This window comes from Musca vetustissima, unplaced genomic scaffold (genome assembly GCF_032173495.1).
Source record: "Musca vetustissima isolate MV318-11 ecotype Yass unplaced genomic scaffold, APGP_CSIRO_Mvet_v1 utg77190, whole genome shotgun sequence".
Lineage (NCBI taxonomy): Eukaryota > Metazoa > Arthropoda > Insecta > Diptera > Muscidae > Musca > Musca vetustissima.
In genome coordinates, this window is record NW_026884387.1 from 19,883 (window position 1) to 44,098 (window position 24,216).

Here is a 24,216-nt window from a genome sequence, read left to right on the forward strand (position 1 = left end):
AAACAATAGTTGAAGTACCTTGGAGGTTTTGACTAATCCAACAATATACATTCTATTTACAATTATTGGATAAATAAAATTTGAACTAAGTTAACTGTTTGCTTTTCTATTAACCTTTTTAAATGTGTTTAGATGTTTATATATAAAAATACTTTAGGAAATATATTTTCTACATCCAGTCTGTAGAATGTAAAATTTTAATAGCAATTAAAAGCTGTCCTATGGCCATTAGTATGTATGTACAATATTTTCACATTTCTAGGTGTAGAGTGTATATATATGTATTTTGTTTGTTTCTTTGTTAAAAACTAATTAAAAGTTCTTATTTTCGACAAAATCCATCTAAAAATTTGAAGAAAAATATATTTTTGTTTTGTTTTCTGGAATTTTATTTTTAGTTCCTTGGGAAACCAAAGTGTTTGTTGTTGTTGACTTTACATTCCTGATTAATTTACATTAAAATGTTTTTTTTTTATTTTTACGATTCAACGATTTATCGTTGTTGTGGTTGTTTTTGTTTTTTTGTTATGGATTTATGTAGAAAATATTCGATGTAATTTTATTACAACAAAATTTTAAATGTTCTCACTACAAGACTGCCTGTCCGTCACTCAGTCAGCAATTAAAATTCCTTAATATTATTATTTGTTGTTCTTGTTGTTGTTTTTGTCTTTGGTATTTGATTTCAAGAGATTATGCAAAATAAATCTTTTGTGGATTTATGATTCTACAGCATTATTGTCCTCATCACATGAAATATAACGAATTTTTAATTTCTTCCTTTCCAGCCCATTGTGCACCGATATTGAGAGCGGTGATTCTTCTCCCGTTTTGATCATCTTCTCTGTAGCCAATATACTATTCCGATGTATCATCATCGTGCAGGTATTGCCCATATGATTCACCGTTGAATTTTTATGATCGGGTAATGAGGAGTTGTTAGCCACTTGTATCTGGGTCTCAATTGTACTGCGCTTCCAATAGGGTTTATTATCTACTGAAAATAAATAAAAAAGGGAAGAGGTAATTAATTTAGGTATAGATTTAAAAAAAATTTCTAGGGAATAGTAGCAAAAAAGCCGTTAAGTTCGGCCGGATCGAACTTTTTATACCCTTCACCATATGTGAAGTTTCAAACCCCGCTGGGAATTGTATTATACTGCCATAACATCGGATATAATTCATATATAAGGGGTATACCGACTACAAACCGATGGGTCCAGAATTCGAATCCCAGCGTAGGAGGAAAACTTTTTTCAAAACGGGTTTCAATTATTTGTAAAAAGATGCAAACATTCTTCTTCATACGGGGTGTATCGAAAGACCCCTAACATTTGAATAACCAAGCTCAGCCCATTAGGATAATACAAACCAGTAAGGAAAGTAGTAAAGTCGGGCGGGGCCGACTATATGATACCCTTCACCACTTTGGGTATATTCAACAGATGAATCCTAACAGACGTCGCAAATTTTAAACGAAAATGTGAACCGATTTCAACAATTTCAGGGAACTTAACACACATCAATTTAGGTCTAATTCATTACGCTGTGCCAAATTTCGTGAAAAACGAAATATATATATATAGGGACATCATTCTATACCTAATTCATTACGATGTGCCAAATTTTGTGCAAATCAAAAGATATATAGGGACTTTGGTGCACCATTTACCTTAAATCGGACGAATATATATATGGGAGCTATATCTAAATCTGAACCGATTTTCAGGAAACTTTACACACATCATTCTATATCTAATTCATTACGATGTGCCAAATTTTGTGCAAATCGAAAGATATATAGGGACTTTGGTGCACCATTTACCTTAAATCGGACGAATATATATATATGGGAGCTATATCTAAATCTGAACCGATTTTCAGAAAACTTTACACATATCATTCGAGACTTAATTCATTACGCTGTGCCAAATTTCGTGCAAATCGAAAGATATATAGGGACTTTGGTGGACCATTTACGTTAAATCGGACGAAACTATATACGGGAGCTATATCTAAATCTGAACCGATTTTCAGGAAATTTAACACACATCATTCTGGGCCTTATTCATTACGCTGCGCCAAATTTCGTGCAAATCAAAAGATATATAGGGCCTTTGGTGCACCATTTACATTAAATCGGACGAAAATATATATGGGAGCTATATCTAAATCTTAGCCGATTTTCAGGAAACCTAACACACATCATTCTATACCTAATTCATTACGATGTGCCAAATTTCGTGCAAATCGAAAGATATATAGGGACTTTGGTGGACCATTTACCTTAAATCGGGCGAAACTATATATGGGAGCTACATCTAAATCTGAACCGATTCTCAGGAAAATTAACACACATCATTCTGGGCCTTATTCATTACGCTGTGCCAAATTTCGTTAAAATCGAAACATATATAGGGACTTTGGTGCACCATTTACATTAAATCGGACGAAACATATATGGGAGATATTTCTAAAACTGAACCGATTTTCACGAAACTTAACACACATCATTCTATACCTAATTCATTGCGCTGTGCCAAATTTCGTGCAAATCGAAAATTATATAGGGACTTTGGTGCAACATTTACATTAAATCGGATGATAATATATATGGGAGCTATATCTAAATCTCAACCAATTTTTCCCAATTTCAATAGGGTTCGTCCTTGGGCCAAATAAGTGACCTATGCCAAATTACATCCAAATCGGATCATAAATGCGACCTGTACGTTGTTCACAAAAATACATGGACGGACAGACGGACGGACACGCGTAAATCGACTCAGAATGTGATTCTATGCATTTTCTCAAAAGGAACCATGTGTCTATCTCGTTTCCTTTTGCCTGTTACAAACATATGTGTGGTGAAGGGTATAAAAAGGTTAGAAAGTTAGCGATACCAAGAGTAAAATGGGAACACTTTATTAGCAAGGACACAAACCAATTTAAAACTTAAGGATACATTGTTTCTAGGCAACGATAGATGGCATTCCCATACAACAATGATTAACGAAACTAACACAAGGATTACTCGATTAAGATGGCAAATCTTTGTGGAAGCCATGTGGACCATTTACGTACAGGATTTTGTAAGCACAGCAAATCAGAAATACTAAATTTCTGCAAATTTTAATATGTGCATTTTCGTAAGTCTCAAGGCGTGAACAACTCGTCTAAATGTTGTGGGATGGAATACTTATATTAAATATTCAATCCTAGATATAGGCTATCCCTAAAGAAGGATCAGTATTGTGTAGTTCTGGCTCGAATATATGCTAAGCAATGAGAATACACAATCCTAAAGTAAAGCCATTTCGGTTGGAAAACGTGGACATAGTGTGTAATGTCATGTGTAATCGACAATCGAAGCCAAGACACCCCAGAAAATTCAAGCTAATACACATATTGAGCTTATCCAGAAACTGTAAAATGTTCAGAACCGAGTCTCTTAATTAAATCACACAAACTACCAAAGACTCCACTCTGCAGCCGACTCTACCTACTGAATTGACTGGGAGGATATCTCCGACCAGAGACTGTCACCTGAAATACTTCATGTTCGTGCCGTGTTTTTCAAATATGGAATAGGCATCATATCCCGGGAAGCCAGCTTGAAAGCGCAACAGCACCGTTTGTTAGAACCGCATTTACCTCAGGTCTACTTCTGTGAGATGCAATAGGACTCTTGGGACTACAGCACTACTCTGAGTTATGCGGAGTTATATTGCTGCCTGCTGCGTGTCCTCAAAATATTCTCCATCAACTCTTTGGCAGATAAGTGAAAGGTAATGGTCGCATGGACCCAAAAAACTAAATTGACTAACGTCTGCAGCTTGCACGTTACGATGGTTACAACGTGTTGCGGGAGGATCGCACTAAAAGCAGAGGTGGGTGACATGCGTTCTTGTACCATTCTGTACCGTACAGACCCATCTCGTTTGTTCAAGACCATAGTAAACCATACATGGAATGTAGAGGTGTTGTAGTTTAGTGCGGTACTGCTGTACCCCGAGTTATTTGGCCCATATAAGCTCGCGTTTGGAAGTTAATAAAAATGTAATGCTAGAATATTTCAATGCCCATCTCTGAGTTCTGGCATTCTGTCCTAAATACTGACCATAGGGGTGCAGCATTGGCCGAGCAAATTGATAGCTAGAATGACGGTGATGTCCTCTCGAGAATGAGAAGAAAAGGCCACAGTTCGCCAGATGAAGTAATCTCGCTATCCGTCATTCTATTGATTCAGACCACCTCCCCATTATTGTTTTCATTAGATTTTATAACCTTCAGAACACCGAACTTTCCGGAACAATCCTAAAGCTTATTGGCAAGGTTTCAGAGATTCCACCAATCAACGCTCCAAATCCCTCAGATCTTTGGAGGAATTTTTGGGACATCATCACTGCTTCAGCCGACCGATATATACCTGCTTGACGAATACCCCAATTAAGACTTCCCAGCATATGTGACGGTACTTACGAATGAATGTGATTGAGCTTTATCATATAACATCAGAAGATCCAAGCGTGGAATAAGCGGAAAAGTGGCTGGACCTCCTGAAACATTGCAACATCGGAATCGGAAGCAATAAACGCTTTCTAATCACGGAAAGGCGAGAGATCGGCTGCCCCATTTACCGACGTAACGGTGACAAATCCGATGAGGTAATTTAACCCGCAGTTCATAGAGCTCTTCAAGAGTGACGAAGCGACAATGAACGAGTTTCGTTACACTCAGAGCAAAGGTTGAGCCACCAATGATGATTATTTTGCAGATGCAATTCGTAACTCCAAGTCTTTTAAAGCGTTTAGTGCGAATGGAATATCAATGGAATTTATGAAAAGTATTTAACAGCTGTACTCATCAGCTGTACTCATCCTGTCGTTATTCACTTATTGGAAATTATGCAGGGTCGCCCCGATACTGAAGACAGGCGAGGATGCCACAAAAGTTGAGTCGTACATACCGATTTCATTTTTCTTCTCTGAGGAATTGAACAGTTATGGTGGTCCTTGACTTATCGATATTGTCAACCATGTCAAGCTGTTAGAGGACATCGAGAAGACTAACCTCTGGAAAATTTGAAATGTTCGATAATCTATTATATGTGTGGATGCCAGTCATATATGGAATTGAGAAGCAAGAAGTCGAAGATTCGTATAGTGAAACATGGAGTTTCCCAAGGTATAGCCCTTCAACCTCTACCTTTCTGATATTCCAGAATGTATGGGGATGATTGCACGATCATGACGTCGGATTCTGTTATTGATAACATATGTGGAAGGATAAACGTCTACACGATCTGATCTTGTGAAATTCTTCCATTTAAGGTGTATGAAAATCCCTGCCACCAGCTGAATAATGGAGAGAAGATTCCGACAGCCTTTTGAAGTCGTCTGGGCAAGCCACTGCTATATGCGATAAGTGGAGGAACAATATCCTTAAATCGGCAGCAATTCGTGTGCTGATAAGGAAACCTTGTGGTTTGCGAATCTAAGTGATATACAGTGGAAGAATATATAGACCTGTCAGTTGTGGCAGTGAAAACTGCAATTGGGTGCCTCCTGATTAAACCAGTGTACCATCTTTATGAAGAGACGAAAATCATTTCAGTCCCTTGGCACAATTAAAAGTTATCAATGCCGTACCCGCTGGGGTGTTATAGTCGGAAACACCCCTGTCATAGCCTTATGGACAGGCTTCCCCTTCTCAGGATCGTCAGGAGAGATATTCATGATTTTGAGGGAGAGAGGTATAAGCGTGAACCACTAGATCAACAGGCTTATCAAGCAGGTCTATAGTCGGAAAACCACTGTTATAGTCGGAAACACCCCTGCCATAGCCTTATGGACAGGCTTCAGCTTCCAGGGATCGTCAGAAGAGATATTCATATTGAGAGAGAGAGAGAGAACCTCTAGATCAACTGGCTTATCAAGCAGGCCTGAATAGCATCCATACAGATGGAGGAAATGCTATGAATGGAATGCAAAACTCGGAGAACATCCATAGTAGCAGAGAAGCAGCTGCATTAAAAGTTCTTAAAACATATTTTTAAAAAATCTACGCCTATCAATAGTCCTTCAAAAATGTTTTTTGAAAAATTTACGCTGATTAAAAGTCATAAAATATTATTAAAGCATCTACGCGTATGAAAAATTCTTTAAGAAATTGATTTAGAAGAGGAGAAGCAGCCGTCTAGGCAGCACGAGTAGTCTTAGTAGTACTGGGCTCGAATTGACCTAACGCATGCGCAGAATGTGGACTACGACCACACGACGCGTTGCTTTTGTCTACGATTTCTCACTGGACGAAACAACCTTCATGAACATGGACACAGAGGAGTCAGAACTGAGCAACAATTAATCGATTCCCTTTCTTGTATTTGAGTTGCTACAACAACAACCACAGTCTACTCCATTCGTACTCGAAATTATCACTTTAAACAGCCAAATCGATTGGAACATGTGTTCAGAATCTTCAAAATCCACACATAGCTTACAAATCGAAACACTCTAATATCACAATACTTACTTTTCATTCTCGATCCATGATTATTTGAACTATTTTTGTTCAGTGTCATGCGACTACGCGGCGAATGAATTTGTATTGCAGCAGCATTGAAGAAAAGGCAGCAAATGGCTTTTTGAAAATACATTCGAAATCTGAAAAATATTCGCAAAACACAACAACAAAATAATATTTTAATTTCCGTTTTCTAAACAAAACAAAATTTCCACTTCACCAGCATACTTACCTTTTGTTCATCCAATAGTAAATAATTGGATTGACCATGGCGTTGGACATGGCCAGCCAATAGAAACCCAAATACATGTGCTGGACATATTTCGCTGACGTGACTTGGTTATTGTGATAGGCATAAATGAAGAACAGATGATAGGGCAGCCAGCAGATGGCAAATATTGAAACAATGGCTATGAACATTCGCACCACTTTCCTCTTCGATTTCATCGATTCCATTTGACGTTCGGTGGTTTCGCCAATGGAGCGGCTACCCCATAATACACGGCCCATTAGTGTGTAACAGATTAGCATAACAATCATTGGTATGCCATAGGTGATAACCAGTATGATGATATTGTAGCTGTGTGTGTGAATGAGAATGAGAAGAAAGGATTTGTTTATTAGAGGAGGGAGCTTTGTTTGTATTTGTATTTCTTATTTGTGCATTGTATTGTATTACAAAGGAGGAAGTGAGATGTGTTTGTTTGTATGTGATTACTACTTACACATAATCCAAAATAGATGTTGGATATCGTCCATCCGGCCATAGCATATAACACACAGTCCGTTGTTTGCCATTATAATACCTGTACAAATACATACAAAGGGAAGTGGTATGAAATTAATCCGTTTGTTTACCTGAAATCAATATTGTAGTGCGAGGATAATTGAAAGCAAAGATGATGATGTCGAATGGTTTCGTTGGAAATGTTTGTGTATCAAATATTTATTCACCCAATGGGAAAATGTAGGAACAAACAAGTTAATATGGATATTAAGTTGTTAAAGGTATATATAAACTAAAGCAATAAATCGACGTTAAGTTCGCTTTTTGATATCTTCCAAAATTAGTTTTCAATAAATTCACGCTTATTGGTATTCCATCAGTTTTCGCTTATCGAAAAATTTTGTTAAAAATCTACGCTTTTTGAAAATCCTGTTTAAAAATCTACGCTTATTGTAAAGGCGCCGAAATTGCGTTTCGAAAAAGGGAAAGAAATAAAACACGAACGTTTTAGTTTCTGATTCCAGAATTTTATTGATTTATTAAATATTAATAATAATAATAATAATAGGGGAAGATAAAGAGAATAGGAAAGAACAGATTGCCTGTGTTACGAAGCGATCGTGACGAGAAGAAAATTAACAATAACAACAATGCTGCCAAGTGGCATTGGCGCAAAACAATACTCATTAGAAAACTGACAGTTCAATGTTGTAGCAAAAAGGAGTATGCAGTTTTCTCTTGAGTATGCAAACAAACACAATGAACACGAGCGTTCAAAGGATGCATTTCTCAACAATGCATATAAAAGCGATTCTTACTTAAACACTTATTGTAAGTCCTTTAACAATATTTTTAACAATTAAGAGTAGAATCGAAAGTGATAGTCTTTAAAAATTATCGATAAATCGAATATATTGTTAGCCATTAAGCATTTTTCTTCATAGTCGATCATTACCTGTTTTTTAGAAAATCCAGGCTTGGTCATAGACTACAATATATATGATACCCTTCACCACTTAGTGTACATACAGGCGGTGCTGATATATATAATATCCTGCAGATAGAACAGACATATCAACTTTAGAGGAGCTTAGAAATGGAATTGGGCGAAATTAAATGTGCATAGATATTTGAATCTATTAAAAACCTTATACACATACCATTCTGAAATCTATGAAAAATTCCATGTCAATCGGGGAGACTCGGATTCTTTGACGTGCCATTTGTATAAAACCGTGCAAAATTATGTTCGTATGTAAATTTGAACTTAATTGAATAACTGTGACATATACCATTTCGCATGATGCAGCACAGTGCGCTGTCCACAATTTTACCTCGTGTATACGGAACTGCCGAAGACTCCTCGTTGAGCCATTTACATAAAATCAGACAAAATATTTTTAAATCTAAGCAGATTTTTACAACTTTAATACACATCACTCTAAACTCAAGTATTCCGAATTTCACATAAATCGAACAAAGGTAGGCTCTTAGGTGCACATAAAATCGGACGAAAATTTATTTTGGGAGCTCTATCTACATCTGAACCGATTTCTGCCAAACTTCGCAAATATAAAACTGGACCCAATTTATAACAATGTGCACTTGTGCCACATTTCATCCAAATCTGATTATAAATGTGACCTGTATTTTGTTTACAATTTAACATCAACAGACGCACGGACATGCATAAATCAACTTAGAAAGTGATTCTATGCATATTCTAAAAAGGAACGCTATGTCTATTTCCTTTCCTTTTACATGTTACAAACATAAGCACAAAGACATAATACCCACAGTGTGGTGGTGAAGGGTATACAAATCCGCTTATTGGTAGTCTTTGAAAAAATATTTTAAAAAATTCTCGCTTATTTAGAAAATATTTTTAAAGTTTATTGATAATCATTATTGGTACATGGTATTATGTCTTTGTGCATATGAATATGCATAGAATCACTTTGTGAGTCGATTTATACAGGTCTGTCTGTTGATGTTAAATTGTAACAAAGTACAGTTCGCATCCGATTTGGATGAAATTTGGTACAGTTCATTTACTTGGCTCAAGGAAGAATTCTGTTAAAATTGGTGAAAATCGGTCCAGATTTAGATATAGCTCCCATATAAATTTTCGACCGATTTAATATTAATGGTGCATTAACGTCCCTGTATATGTTTAAATTTTCACGAAATTTATCATAGCGAACTAATTTGAGTCTGGAATTATGTGTGGTAGGTTTCGTAAAAATCCCATATATATTTTCATCCGATTTTATGTAAATGGTGCACCAAAGTCCCTATATTTCTTTCGATTTGCACGAAATTTGGCAAAGTGAACTAAATTGAGTCTGAAATTATTTGTGTTTAGTTTCATGAAAATCGGTTCAGATTTAGATATAGCTCCCATATATATTTCCATCCGATTTATGTAAATGGTGCACCAAAGTCCTTACATATTTTTCGATTTGTACGAAACTTAGCATATCATACTGAATTGATTCTAGAATGATGTGTGTTAAGTTTCATAAAAATCGGTTCAGATATAGATATAGTTCCTATATATATTTTCGTCCGATTTAATGTAAAAGGTGCACCCTTTATATCTTTCGATTTTCACGAAATTTCGCACAGCGTATAGAATTAGGTCTAGAATGATGTGTGTTAAGTTTCGTGGAAATGGGTTCAGATTTAGATATAGTTCCCATATATATTTTCGTCCGAGTTTCGGTATATTGTACAGCAAACTCTTAATGTTTGTCCGATTGACACAAAATTATGTGCAATGTATCAAAGTGGGACTAGAATTTATACCCTTCACCACAGTGTGGTACAGGGTATTATGTCTTTGTGCATATGTTTGTAACAGGCAAAAACAATCGAGATAAACCCATGGTTCCTTTTGAGAATATGCATAGAATCACTTTCTGAGTCGATTTATGCATGTCCGTCTGTCCGTCCGTTCATGTATTTTTGTTAACAAAGTACAGGTCGCATTTATGATCCGATTAGGATGAAATGTGGCAAATGTGTCACTTAATTGGCCCAAGGACGAACCCTATTGAAAATGGGAAAAATCGGTTCAGATTTAGGTATAGCTCCCATATATATTTGCGTCCAATTTAAGGTAAATGGTGTACCAAAGTCCCTATATATCTTTCGATTTGCACGAAATTTGGCATAGAGCACTGAATTAGGTCCAGAATGATGTGTGCCAAGTTTCGAGAAAATCGGTTCTGATTTAGATATAGAAAGCTTCCATATATAGTTTCGTCCGATTTAAGGTAAATGGTGCACCAAAGTCTGTATATATCTTTCGACTTGCACGAAATGTGTGCTAAATTTCGAGAAAATTGGGTCAGATTTAGATATAGCTCCTATATATAGTTTCGTCCGATTTAAGGTAAATGGTGCTCCAAAGCCCCTATATATCTTTCGATTTGCACGAAATTTGGCACAGAGTACTGAATTAGGACCAGAATGATGTGTGCTAAGTTTCGAGAAAATCGGGTCAGATTTATATATAGCTCCCATATATATAGTTTCGTCAGATTTAAGGTAAATGGGGCTCCAAATTCCCTATATCTTTCGGTTTGCACGAAATTTGGCATAGGTTACTGAATTAGGTCCAGAATGATACGTGCTAAGTTTCGTGAAAATCGGTTCAGATTTAGATATAGCTTCGATTTAATTAAATGGTACACTTAAGGCCCATACAGACCCATACACGTACATAAATTAATAAAAATTAATATCTATCAAGTTTCCTTGAAATCGGTTCAGATTATCTTCCATATATAATTTCGACCTATTCATATTGAATGTACACCAAATAATCAATGGGTGCCTGATTGATACATTTTAAACAGTGCGTGTGCTTTAAATCTATTTACAAAATTTAGAATAGGTTGCAGAATGGCATGTGTTGGAATTGATGTTAGTCGGTTTACTTATAGATAAAGATCGCATATTTAAGTTCGTTCAATTTCATGTCAATGTTCCTTAGAAAAGGCGACCTCTGTTAGGATACATATGGAGAATATCCCCAAAGTGGTGAAGGGTATCATATAGTCGGCCCAGTCCGACTTTACTACTTTCCTTACTGGTTTAAATTGGTGCAGTTGTAGACATAGCTTCCATACATATTTTCGACCCACTTCATGTTAATTTTGCAACAAATGATCAACGGATGTCTGATTGAGATTAAATTTTGAACAGTGCATCATACCGAATAGCGTGTGTCTAGTGTGCCTTCAATTGATTTAAGGGGACCCCCATTGTCGGGGTCAAAAATTTTTTTGATATAATTCAAATCTACACTAATTAATGAATGTCCCTACAAAATTTCAAGTGAAAATCTCAAGAACTCTTGAAGATATAGCCGATTTATTGTGTCAGCATCAAGTGACTGCTGAAGGGCCTCTCAAACTTAAAACGCTTTTTTCTCTAAACATTTTTTTGCGAATGGCGGGCACGATAACTCAACAACTAATAACCCAATCGATTTCAAATTTTTACACGTTTCTCTGTGAGTGTATAGCTATCGTATGAACTAGGATAAAGCCAATCGGTGAAGATCTTCTTCATTTTTAACTTGGTTTTTGGTAAAAAATCGGCAATTTTTTAATTTTAATTAATTAATTTTTTTTATTGATTTTTTTTTATTAATTTTTTTTAATTTTTTCCTTAATGAATGAAATGAAATTTAGCATAGGTTGCAGAGTGGTAAGTGTATGTATGGATTATTGTAGAATATACCCAAATTATTTTTCTATTTTCTTTACTGGTCAAAAGATATTTCTAAAAAAACGACGATTACTTATAGTCCTTCAAAAAAATATTTTAAAGAAATCCAGACTTATATATAGTCTTTATTTTTTTAATTCTACGATTATCGAAAGTACCTTTTTTTAATATTCACATTACTTCCAAATTTTTTAAAAATCATCAGTTATGGTACGCTTTCAAAATATTCTCATCTACTAATAGATCTTATTGATTTTGAAAAAATATACGCTTAGAGGCCTTTAGAAACATATTTCCCAAAAATCTACGCTTTTAGTCCTGCAGAAAATATTAAATTTTTATATTTAAACTTCTGAAAATAAAAAAAAAGATATCGTTCGTTTGATCAGAAGATGTTGCTTTTTTTGCACCAAATTGTTTTCCGCCATCACGAGCCAATAAAGAAAAGGAAATAAAACGCATTTTTTTTGTTTTCTATTTTATTGATTCGAAGAATTCGATAATCCCACAAACAAATTAATAAACATTACAATGTGTCATCAATAGTCATAAAAGAACCGACACACATATACTTAGATGTGAAACATACATCACGATATATTATACTGCGACATCAAATCCTTCTTATTTACATATAAATGAACAAAAGGCTGCCAGTTTTACGAGCATTCGTTAATGGAAGTTCAAATTTCCATTTCAATTCCCAATTAAGGAGAAAAAATACAGAAAGGATAATGTGTTTTTTTCGTTCACAATCAAAAGTGGCAAAGACCGCAAATAATAATAATGATAAATGATAACATGGAACTGGGATTTGTTTAATAGGGTGGGTGGACGATTTTAGAGGAATTTGGAATTTAATATTAACAAAAAAAGTTGTAAGAACGTATATCTCCACATAAATTGAGATATTTTCAATTCAGATAAAAAACTTAAGTCTAATGTTCAAAAATAAACTGATGCAGCCGCAAACAAAGATATAAAGATATTTCTTTGTGAATTGTAGAGTTACCCGAAAGAAACAATAAACCATAATTCAAAAACTTGACCTATGACGAATTTGTAATTCTGGGGTTTTAATATAATCGAAGAGGACTTACATCCCCCAAAAATCTTGTTATAAAACCAATTTCATAATTTCCTCAGTTACAGCCTTCCTCAATCGTTTTGCTCATACTAACCCATTCTAATAAACACACCAACTCCTCCCGCTTCTTTTGTCATTGATATTTTGTTATAAATCTCAGCAATATGTTTTATGTCTGAGCGTCTGTGCCTTTGAGTCTTTGAAGTTACTGTTATTTTATGCTTGCACCACCACACAAAAGAATTAAATTTTATTGTCGTCATTACTACTGTTTCGTTTTTACGCGGGTGGCATAAACATATTTGCCCCCATTCCACAATAGCTTCCCCCTACTATTTCTGTGTGTGTCATACAAATAACCAATTTTCTTAAGATCCATCCATATTCAGATATATTTATTACATCCTTTGATGTTGTCTATGTTATCACAGACATACACCCACACCCACACAAACACATAGATGAATACAAATACATACACATACGTTTCTCTTTTTTTTACAGCAAATCCTTATACGGAATTTTGTAATATTCTCGTGGCACTTTGAAGTGTTGTCAATTGGTGTCAGTGACAGAGTTCAAGTGAACAAGGGTATAGGGAATAAAAATCGCAATGGGGAGCTAAATCGTCTGCTGGTAGCTTTCTGTTGTTGCTGTTTCTTTTTATTTTATTCTCTCCCTGGGTTATCTTTAAGGATAGGGATTACAGTAATGCCTTTCAAAGGGGCGCGTGTATACGATTTACGTTTTTCTTCGAAGTATGGAGTTTGTGAGGTTAAGTAGAGTAAGAGGAAACGTATAAACAAATCATATATTAATGCTAATGCGTTATTGCTAACTGTGGGCATATTCTGTGAGTTATGGTTGTTTAAAGGATTACAACAAAATATTTATTTACGACGCAATTAAATCGTATTTATAAATAATTCATAAATTTTTAAATTGACTGAAACTATGCATAATATGAACTGTAGGTCTATAATTAACATGCTTCGGAATATGCATCGTGTTGTTGTATGATTTGTTGCCATTTTAAAGGTAACTTCATAATGCCTCTCTCATAGAAGTCCAGCTCTTTATTTGCAAAAAACTCTAGTAGCCGATTTTCACAATCCTCCCTAGATACCAATTTGTTTTTATCATTAAAAAATGTTTCTGGATAGTCACTGTATATGTGTGTGGCCTAGCGTCGTCCTGGCGGAACATGACACCTCTCCTGTTGGCCAATTCTGGTCAAATGTAAATGGTTTGAAACAGTTTTATGGTTGATTTTTAGCTCCTGGGCGATGTTACGACTGCTAACATGTCGGTCAACTTCGATAATTTCTCCGATTTTATCGACATTTTCGACGACCGGCCTACCTGTGCGAGGTGCATCTTTAACATCAAAAATTTCTGAACGGAATCTACGAAACCAAAAATGCACATAATTGGCTGTTACAGTATCGGAACCATAAACACCACTCACAATTTTAGCCGCCATTATTTTGTCCTCAGCACTTTGAAACGCCAAAAATGTGCCTCATCGTAATATTGGTGTTTGACCGGCTGCTGCGCACGATAACTCTGAGCAAGGAGTAACGGATTTCATTATGACTTTGCTAAAGTAATGTTTCTCCCAAACTTAGTTCAAGTTTGAAGATGGGTTGGTTCACTTCCCACCCCCACAAAATGCGAACGCCCAATCCGATTTGAACCAAACCCTGCACAACCTATTATCATTATCAAGCCTAGATAAAATCCGAAGATGGTCCACTTCTTCTGGTACTTCTCCCCACAAAGGGTCAACATTTTCAATATTCATAAATTCTATATTAGGCGACAGGAATGTATGATTTGAACAAAACTTTGCACAATCTATTACGTTTACCTAGCTTAAATAGACCCAATTAGCAGATACCTTCCCCACAAATGATCCAAAGTTGTCAATATTTACAATAATCTTTACCAAGCTAAGGTGGAGCCCGATTTGATCATCTTTAAATCCGAAACTTCTTTGATAATAACATATACCTTATATAAAGCGATCAACAACACCTGTGTGTAATTCCGAAGTCCTGCGCTTATTTGTTAAATTTCATTTCGTAATTTTGGGACTACCTTTTTATACCCTTCAACACACTGTCGTACAGGGTATTATGTCTTTGTGCATATGTTTGTAACAGGCAAAAGGAAACGAGATAGACACATGGTTCCTTTTGAGAATATGCATATAATCACTTTCTGAGTCGATTTACGCATGTCCGTCTGTCCGCCCGTCCATGTATTTTTGTGAACAAAGTACAGGTCGCATTTATGATCCGATTTGTATGAAATTTGGCATAGCTCACTTATTTGGCCCAAGGACGAACCCTGAAATTGGGAAAAATTGGTTCATATTTAGATATAGCTCCCATATAAATTTTCGTCCAATTTAAGGTAAATGGTCTACCTATGTATCCCTATGTATCTTTCGATTTGCACGAAATTTCGTATAGCCTATTGAATTAGGTCTAGAATAATGTGTGCTAAGTTTCGTGGAAATCGGTTCAGATTTAGATATAGCTCCCATTTATAGTTTCGCCCGATTTTAGGTAAATGATGCACCAAGGTCCCTGAAAATCATTTGATTTGCACGAAATTTGGCATAGCGTATTATGTTAAGTCTAGAAAGACTTGTGCTAAGATTCGTGAACATCGGTTAAGATTTAGATATAGCACCCACATATAGTATCGCCCGATTTTAGGTTAGTGGTGTACCAAAGTCCCTATATATTTTTCGATTTGCACGAAATTTGGTGTAGCCTAGGCCTGAATTAGGTCTAGAATAATGTGTGCTAAGTTTCGTGAAAATTCGTTTTGATTTAGATATAGCTCCCATATATAGTTTAGCCCGATTTTAGTTAAATGGTGCACAAATGTCCCTGAAAATCATTTTATTTGCACGAATATATGCATAGCGCATTAAATAAAGTCTACAATGACTTGTGCTAAGATTCGTGGAAATCGGTTCAGATTTTGATATAGCTCCCATATGTATTTCCGTCCGATTTTAGGTAAATGGTGTACCAAAGTCCCTATATATATTTCGATTTGCACGAAACGTAGTGAATTAATCCTAGAATAATGTGTGTTAAGTTTTGGAAAAATCTAAAGGTGATATGTCTGTTCTTTCTACAGGATATTGTATATATTAGCGCCTCTTGTATTTACCCATAGTGGTGAAGGGTATCATATAGTCGGCCCCGCCCGACTTTTGAACTTTCCTTACTGGTTAATATAGACAAAGCTCAAAAGACTGAAAATGTGACGACATTGTTATATGGGACTCTAATTGAAGGTGAACCGATATGCCACCTTTTTGTTTGTTGTAGCATATGTAGTTATTCTTCCTGTTTGTCGAAATTAGGAAATGCAGCTAAGGTTCTTTTTTATAACATAGGACATTTCTCTCTCTATCTCTCTGGGTCACGCAGATCCTTTCTGACACGACTGAGTGGCGAAGTTCTATTTACCATATGTTGATTAGGATAATTCTATCTGAAGCTCCCAAGCAGATATTGCAACGAAAATAAATTTCTATGCTGACATAAGGAATGGATCTTCGTCTCCTCATGTAGATGGTGCACAGCAGGGACGTACGCAGGGGGGGGAGCCCTGGGGGCCCGAACCCCCCCCCGAAATGAATTTTTTTCACAGTAAATTTATGTTTGCAACAGCGAATTTTTTCATTTTGTACTACCGGTCTGATCATGACCTACTACGGAGTGTCAAAATTCATGGTGTGCATTAAAGTCCCCTAGTACCAGACCGTATATACACGTTTACTTCGGCAGTACCACATATAATCGCTACCCTCATACATTCCACAGAGTGCTGCATAGGGAAAGCTAAATCCCCAACTCCACTTCTCTTTATTTCAGCAGGGTTTGTCCTTGGAGCAAATAAGTGGGCTGTGCCAAATTTCATCTAATGTGGATCATGTATGCGATCTGTAATTTGTTTACAATTTAACATGAACAGACGGTGATGCATAAATCGACTTAGAAATTGATTCTAAAAGGAACAATGGGTTTATCTCGGATCATGTTACAATCATAAGCGCAAATACATAATATTCTGTACCACAGTGTGGCGAAGGGTATAAAACAATATATCCCGAATAAAATAGTAAAAATGTGTTTTACAGTAAGTTTATATTATACTGGAAAAATTTCCCACAGCTTACTGAATTAGCTCTAGTTTAATGTCTGTAAAGTTTTGTTGAAATCGGTTCTGATTTAGATATAGTTTTCATATCTAGATACGCCCGATTTAATGTAAATGGTGCACCAAACTCCCAATATTTGTCCTATTGAGACAACATGAAATAGGTCAATATTGCTGTATATAAAGTTTTGTGGAAATCGGTCCAGATTTAGTCATAGCTCCCATATATAGTTTCGACCGATTTTAGGTAAATGGTGCACCAGACTTCCAATATGTGTCCGATTGAGACAAATTTTTGCACATCGTTCTGAAATAGGTCTATATTAATGTATGTATTTGTTGAAATCGGTTCAGATTTACATATAGCTCCCATACATTCTCTGTGATTATATAGCTATCGTATGAACTAGGATAAATCCATTCGATGGAAATCTTCCTTAATTTTAATTAAAAAAAAAATTATATTTCCGCCATTTTTGTACGAAGTGAGAGCCAGACATGTACTCCTTCTAATGCCGTTGGAATTTTCGAATTTCGATGTTCCACTGAGGAGTTTTTATGCCAGCCATCAAAAACAAGTTATTTATACCCTATACCACACTGTGGTACAGGGTATTATGTCTTTGTGCATATGTTTGTAACAGGCAAAAGGAAACGAGATAGACACATGGTTCCTTTTGAGAATATGCATAGAATCACGTTCTGAGTCGATTTACGCATGTCCGTCTCTCCGTCGATGTATTTTTGTGAAGAAAGTACAGGTCGCATTTATGATCCGATTTGGATGAAATTTTGGCATAGGTCGCCACCCGCCCCCGTATCTCCATATATATCCGATTTAATAAATGGTGCACCACAGTCCCTATATATATATATCGATTTGCACGAAATTTTGCACAGCGTAATGAATTAGGTCTAGAATGATGTGTGTTAAGTTTCGTGAAAATCGGTCCAGATTTAGATATAGCTCCCATAAATATTTTCGTCCGATTTAATGTAAATGGTCCACCAAAATCCCTATATATATATATATATATATATATATCGATTTGCATGAAATATGGCACAGCGTAATGAATTAGGTCTAGAATGATGTGTGTTAAGTTTCCTGAAAATCGGTTCAGGTTTAGATATAGCTCCCATATATATTTTCGTCCGATTTAATGTAAATGGTTCACCAAAATCCCTATATATCTTCCGATTTGCACTAAATTTGGCACAGCGTAATGAATTAGGTCTAGAATGATGTGTGTTATGTTTCCTGAAATAGGTTCAGATTTAGATATAGTTTATAAATCTGAGCAAATGAAAAATTTAGTATCGGTTGCAGAATGACATGTTTATGGATCCAATTTCATTTTACTGGTCTTTAAAAATGCGACGTCTGTTAGGATTCATCTGTTGAATACACCCAAAGTGGTGAAGGGTATCATATAGTCGGCCCCTTTAAAATATTCAAATATGTGGAAAGTTACAAACCTTGACTTGCCCCCTGAAAATCTAAAAAAATTAAAATCGAGGACTGGAGGTTCCCTTAATTTTTTTCAGAGCTTAAAAAATCTATTAGCACACATGGTGGTGTGTATAAAAAGTGCATTCCGCTGTACCTTACTTTTATTTGTAGTTACACATAAACAAAGACAGTAACATATTTTCTTAGTGAAACAATTTTTTTTTCAATACTGGCCCATTACTTCCCATTTTATAGTGTTAAATTTTTCAGAGGGCTTGTTAGCTTGACACGATTCGTCAGTACCACTTCTGCCTTGTCTATGCAACAATCATATCAACAGCACCTTCGTCCTTTACAAGTTGTATGAATGAAAGCTAAAGATCGCAAATTGTTTATGTTATGAGACCCTGGGGCAAATTCATCGTAGGTCAATTTTATTAGCTCGTGTATTGACTAACTGTTTAAGGATTTAGCATTTCCCTATTGATTTGCTTAGTTTTTGGCTTCATGGGTATGGTTGTTTGTAACACTTGTATTCTTTATCAAATTTTAGATTTATTTCGCCCATTATCCGACACCACATACCCGACACAAATTTTTGAGGTTACATCTCTCCGCCATAAATATTAACAACTTGGAGTCATTAATATATATTTATATAACATTAACAATAATACGAGCAAAACAGCTACGAGCCCTACCACCTCGAAAGATTTGCAAACTTCCAATATATTTAAAAGCTTTCTAATAACCGTATGTTTATTTATTACTTGTTAAAAAGTATGGCCATTAGGCGTTTTCGCAGTTACTTAAAAGAAAAATATTTACTTTATCGATATAAATAACTTTCTCCCTTAAAACGAACTTTTTTTATTTCCCCAACATAATACCAACTCAATCTATATACATATACATAAATTACCAACATAATTCATGATGATGCTTGCTTATATTAACTTCTCCTCCACAAATTCGCCCCATCATTGTTCCATGCGTACATACAAACGCGTATATCACATTACACTTACCTCTTGGTCATTGTGTTCGAATAGAGTAGACACGGCGCCGACAGGATACAGCTCAAAATCCATATTAATGCCAATATTATGCGTACTTTACGCCTTGACGTCCGACGCTTGAGTGGATGTACAATGGCTATGTATCTGCGAAATAAAAAATAGAACAAGAAGTAGGGGACGAGGTAAGAAAAACGAACATAAGATGAATGGTTATGGTTTATGGGGAATGGTAGAGGTGGTTAAATGATTTATTGTTAAACTCAGTAGAGCAGAAATATGAACACGCTCGAATCAATAAAGAGCAAAAAAAAAAAACAACTCCATAAATTTTGTTACAAAACAAAAATATGACATGAGTTGGTAAATTTTGTTTGCCACGTGTGGTGGCAACTTCATTTAAAAGTTTGTTTTCACAGGTGTTGCACCGTGTTCAGTGGAAAATTGTGTGTTCACCTTTGAAATATAAAGTTAGTGGACAAAGTTTTGACAAGCAAAATAAACGCGGAGTTCAGTTCAATAAGTTCGATTCCAGAAAATACATTGGAAGAGAGAAACACAATATTTATTGACGACAGGTCTGTAGTATAACTTTTATTGACGTTCGTAATTTTGGTACGAACAAGTAAAAATGTGTTATGTTCGCACTGGCCCAACTAGCTATGACATCTACCATAGGGATACTGACATTTATTTAAGATGAAGTTTTCAACAACGATATAAGGAATAGGGGGACATTGTTATGTAGGGTATTTACCATTGGGCGCCAGAAATACTAAATTGCAGATATTTTTGATGAAAAATTTTTCACAAGTCTCAACAAGCTCCCAAAATTTGGGTCAATGTTGAAATAGTGTATTCATGTCAAATAAAGATACCAAAATTGGAGGGTATAGTTATATGGGGCTATATCTAATCGTGCACAAGTATTTATAATTTTTGGTAAGCAGAGTTAGTATCCAATGATAACTCAAAATGCAGAATTATTGAAACTCCAATTTCGCAGAAAATGCTTAATAGAAGGCAATGTTTTGGTCTGTATTATATTTTCACAGCATTTTCGTATTTATAGGTAAATATTTTACCACAGTCCCCATGTGCCACATTTGAAATATTTTTATGGTTATAGAGACACATTTTCCCACCGAAATGGTTGTTGTTTAAGGCTTTGTCGGCTCCTGAGTACTATCGTGTACTGGATTTACTAGGAGAGTCTCTCACTGCACCTTACATACCGTCTTCAACCAAGTCCCTATAGTGCGGACTTAACAGTTGTAATTAACCATTTCGAGTTCTTGGTGGACAAACATATTTTTCTTGTCCATATTTTGGTGATTTTTATGATATTTTGAAGATATTAATCTAATTTTCCAACTGAAGTTCCTATAATTTAGACTTAGAGCTTCTACAGCCGCTGCGGATTTTATTTACATAGTCATTAAAGTCACAGTTGGTGTTGTCGGCATTTCACCCCATAGTGCACGATACTTATCACACGTCATTCTACACTTAATTCAGTACGCTATGTAAAATTCGTGAAAATCGAAAGATTTGCAGGGACCTTGATGAAACATTTACTTAAAATCAGATGAAACTATATATGGGAGCTATATCTAAATCACGTCATTCTTCGCTTAGTGCACCATTTACTTAAAATCTGACGATCCGATTTGCACGAAACTTTGCACACATCATTCGAGACGCTATACCAAAATCGAAAGATATAGGGGGCTTTGGTGTAGCACTTACATAAAATGGGACGATAATATATATGGGAGCTATATCTAAATCGAATTTCACACATTATTCTAGACTTAATTTAGTACGCTATGCCAAAAATCGTTCAAATCAAAGATTTGCAGGGACTTTGGTGCACTATTTAACTAATATCGGGCGAAACTATATAAGAGCTATATCTAAGTTTACACCGATTTTCACGAAACATAGCACACGTCATTCTAGACTTAATTTAGAACGCTATGCGAAAATTCCTGCAAATCTAATGATTTTCAGGGACTTTGGTCAACTATTTACTTAAAATCGGACGAAACTATATACGGGAGTAATCTAAATCTGAACCGATTTTTACGAAACTTTGCTCACATCATTAATACGCTATGCTAAAATTCGTTCAAATCAAAGATTTGCAGGGACTTTGATGCACCGTTTACCTAAATCGGACGAAACTATATATGGGAGCTATATCTAAATCTGGAACGATTTTCACGAAACTTAGCACACGTCATTCTAGACTTAATTTACTACGCTATGCCAAATCTAATGATTTTCAGGGACTTTGATGGAACATTTATCAAAAATCGGGCGAAACTATATATGGGAGCTATATGTAAATCTGAACTGATTTTCCCGAAATTTAGCACACATCATTGTCGACTTAATTTAGTAAGCTATGCCAAAATTCGTGCAAATCTAATGATTTTCAGGGACTTTGCTGCACCATTTACCTAAAATCCGACGAAAATATATATGGGATTTATATCTAAATCTGAACCGATTTTTTCCAATTTCAATAGGATTTGTCCTTGGGACAAACCAATGGGCTGTGCCAAATTTCATCCAATTCGGATCATAAATGCGACCTGTACTTTGCTCACAAAAATACATGGACGGACGGACAGGCGGACATGCATAAATCGACTCAGAATGTGATTCTATGCATACTCTCAAAAGGAACCATGTGTCTATCTCGACATAATACCCTGTACCACTGTGTGGTAAAGGTATAAATATTGGGATTTACAAAAATTGGATCAAACGATACATTCCATTATCTTAAATTGGACTAAAAAAGTCAAATGTTGACACAGGATCGATCTAATCAACATTATAAAGGCATGGTTAACATATTAAGTTGTACAAATTTTAGTTCAAATTGAATAGTCCGTTCGCAATATATTTTATTACGATGTGCATATTTGGCATCAAATCGAAAATTCTACACAATTATTACTGGATTAACAAATTTTCAAAATGTTGACCCATTGTGGGGGAGGTACCAGAAGTAGTGGACCAATGTGTCCGGTATTTGGATGTGATCTAGGCTAGGTGAAAATATTACGATGAGCAAATTTTGTATAATATGTGGGGAGGTACTAGAAAGAGTGGAGCGATATGTCCCATCTATGAACAATATACAGGTATGGCCTGTTCGCATGCTATTTTCAAATGCATTTTCAGAACAGTTTTGACCATTTTATAGGGGAGCTACCATTTTATAGGAAGGTCTCCATCTTTGAAGATGATTTGAGTTTAAAGGAAATATTTCAATGTGAAACGTTTGGATCAAATCGGGCATACCATTATTAAAAATATTGACCCTTTGTCGAGGAAGTTACCAGAAATCTTCGGAGAGGATCTAATAAGATGAGATTTAGAACCAATATTTCGATGAGGCACCTTTTTTCCGTATCAATGTGTATATACGGTCATTAGCCATAAGGCTGAGGGTATAATACGCTTTATTATACCCTTCAACTCACGGTGGAACAGGGTATTATGCCTTTGTGCATATGTTTGTAGCGGGAAAAAGAGATAGACCGGGCGAGCTTTAAGATATATTATTTCTGTTAAGGATTTTTTGAACGAGTTTCTATCCATTTTAATGATATTTTACCTATCGCAGGCGATTTCGAAGGGTTGCTTTTGCCTATAATGGACCTTTGGTAAGTCGTCTGCTTTTATAAGGCAATCTGTTTATAGAAATCATTTTATTAGATCTTCCTGTGTCTATGGAAGTCCTTTAGACATTCCTTCTATTTACTGAAATTCTTTTGAAAAACCTATTGTGTATGGAAGTACTTATAAAACGTCGTATATCTATGGAAGAAGGTTTAAAAGGTCTTCTGTCTATAGAATAACTTTGGAAAATTCTTGTTCAGTCTATGATTTTTTGAAATGTAGTCTATGTATAGAAAATCTTTTGATAGGTCTTCTATTCATTCTAGATCTACTTTCTGTAATGAACAGAATGTCTATAGAAGGTTGATTGAAAGTTATTCACATCTTCTGAAAGGCGGTAATTTGATTTATTTTATGTAAGACCTTAGAAAGGTATTCTGTTTAATTTTGGTATTCTAAAGTTGTTCCTGCCAAACTGACAATGATTTAGCATTTTGTCGAAAAAAATTAAAATGATTTTCCTCACACCTCACTGTGCCACGACCATTAAAATCCCCACAAAAACTCTTCATAAATTATTAACGTAGACAAAAAGAAATGGAACTCAGTTCAAATCGATATTTATACTCACCTATCGAAGGATATTGCCACTAGGGTGAAGACCGACGTCGACACCGTTACATTTGCCATGAAATTATTGATGGTGCAATAAATTGTGCCAAATGGCCAGTCCGAGTTCAGCATGAAAATGAAATTGAAAATACAATTCAGCGATGACATGAGCAAATCGGCAATGCTCAGATTCAACAGAAAATAATTTGTTGCCGTTCGCATGCTACGA

At 35.5% G+C, this 24,216-nt stretch overlaps 1 protein-coding gene across 1 annotated transcript; it reads right to left on the bottom strand.

The window, feature by feature from the left end:
* Window positions 1-706: 706 nt before the first annotated feature.
* Window positions 707-24,216, bottom strand: LOC133331342 (tachykinin-like peptides receptor 86C). The gene is made up of 6 exons (XM_061539739.1): window positions 24,007-24,216; window positions 19,749-19,883; window positions 7,251-7,331; window positions 6,758-7,105; window positions 6,535-6,665; window positions 707-997 (listed from the first exon to the last, which is right to left on the bottom strand). The coding sequence occupies exons 1-6, from the start codon at window positions 24,207-24,209 to the stop codon at window positions 720-722; spliced, it is 1,176 nt and encodes a 391-aa protein (XP_061395723.1). The 5' UTR covers window positions 24,210-24,216; the 3' UTR covers window positions 707-719.

Excerpts from the sequence above, each read along its gene's own strand:
- LOC133331342 (XM_061539739.1), bottom strand. The coding sequence starts at position 24,209 with ATGCGAACGGCAACAAATTATTTTCTGTTGAATCTGAGCATTGCCGAT. Across the intron at positions 7,106-7,250 it reads ACATCTATTTTGGATTATGT|CTACAATATCATCATACTGG; the intron begins GTAAGTAGTAAT and ends TCACACACACAG. Across the intron at positions 998-6,534 it reads TCATGGATCGAGAATGAAAA|TAGATAATAAACCCTATTGG; the intron begins GTAAGTATTGTG and ends ATTTATTTTCAG.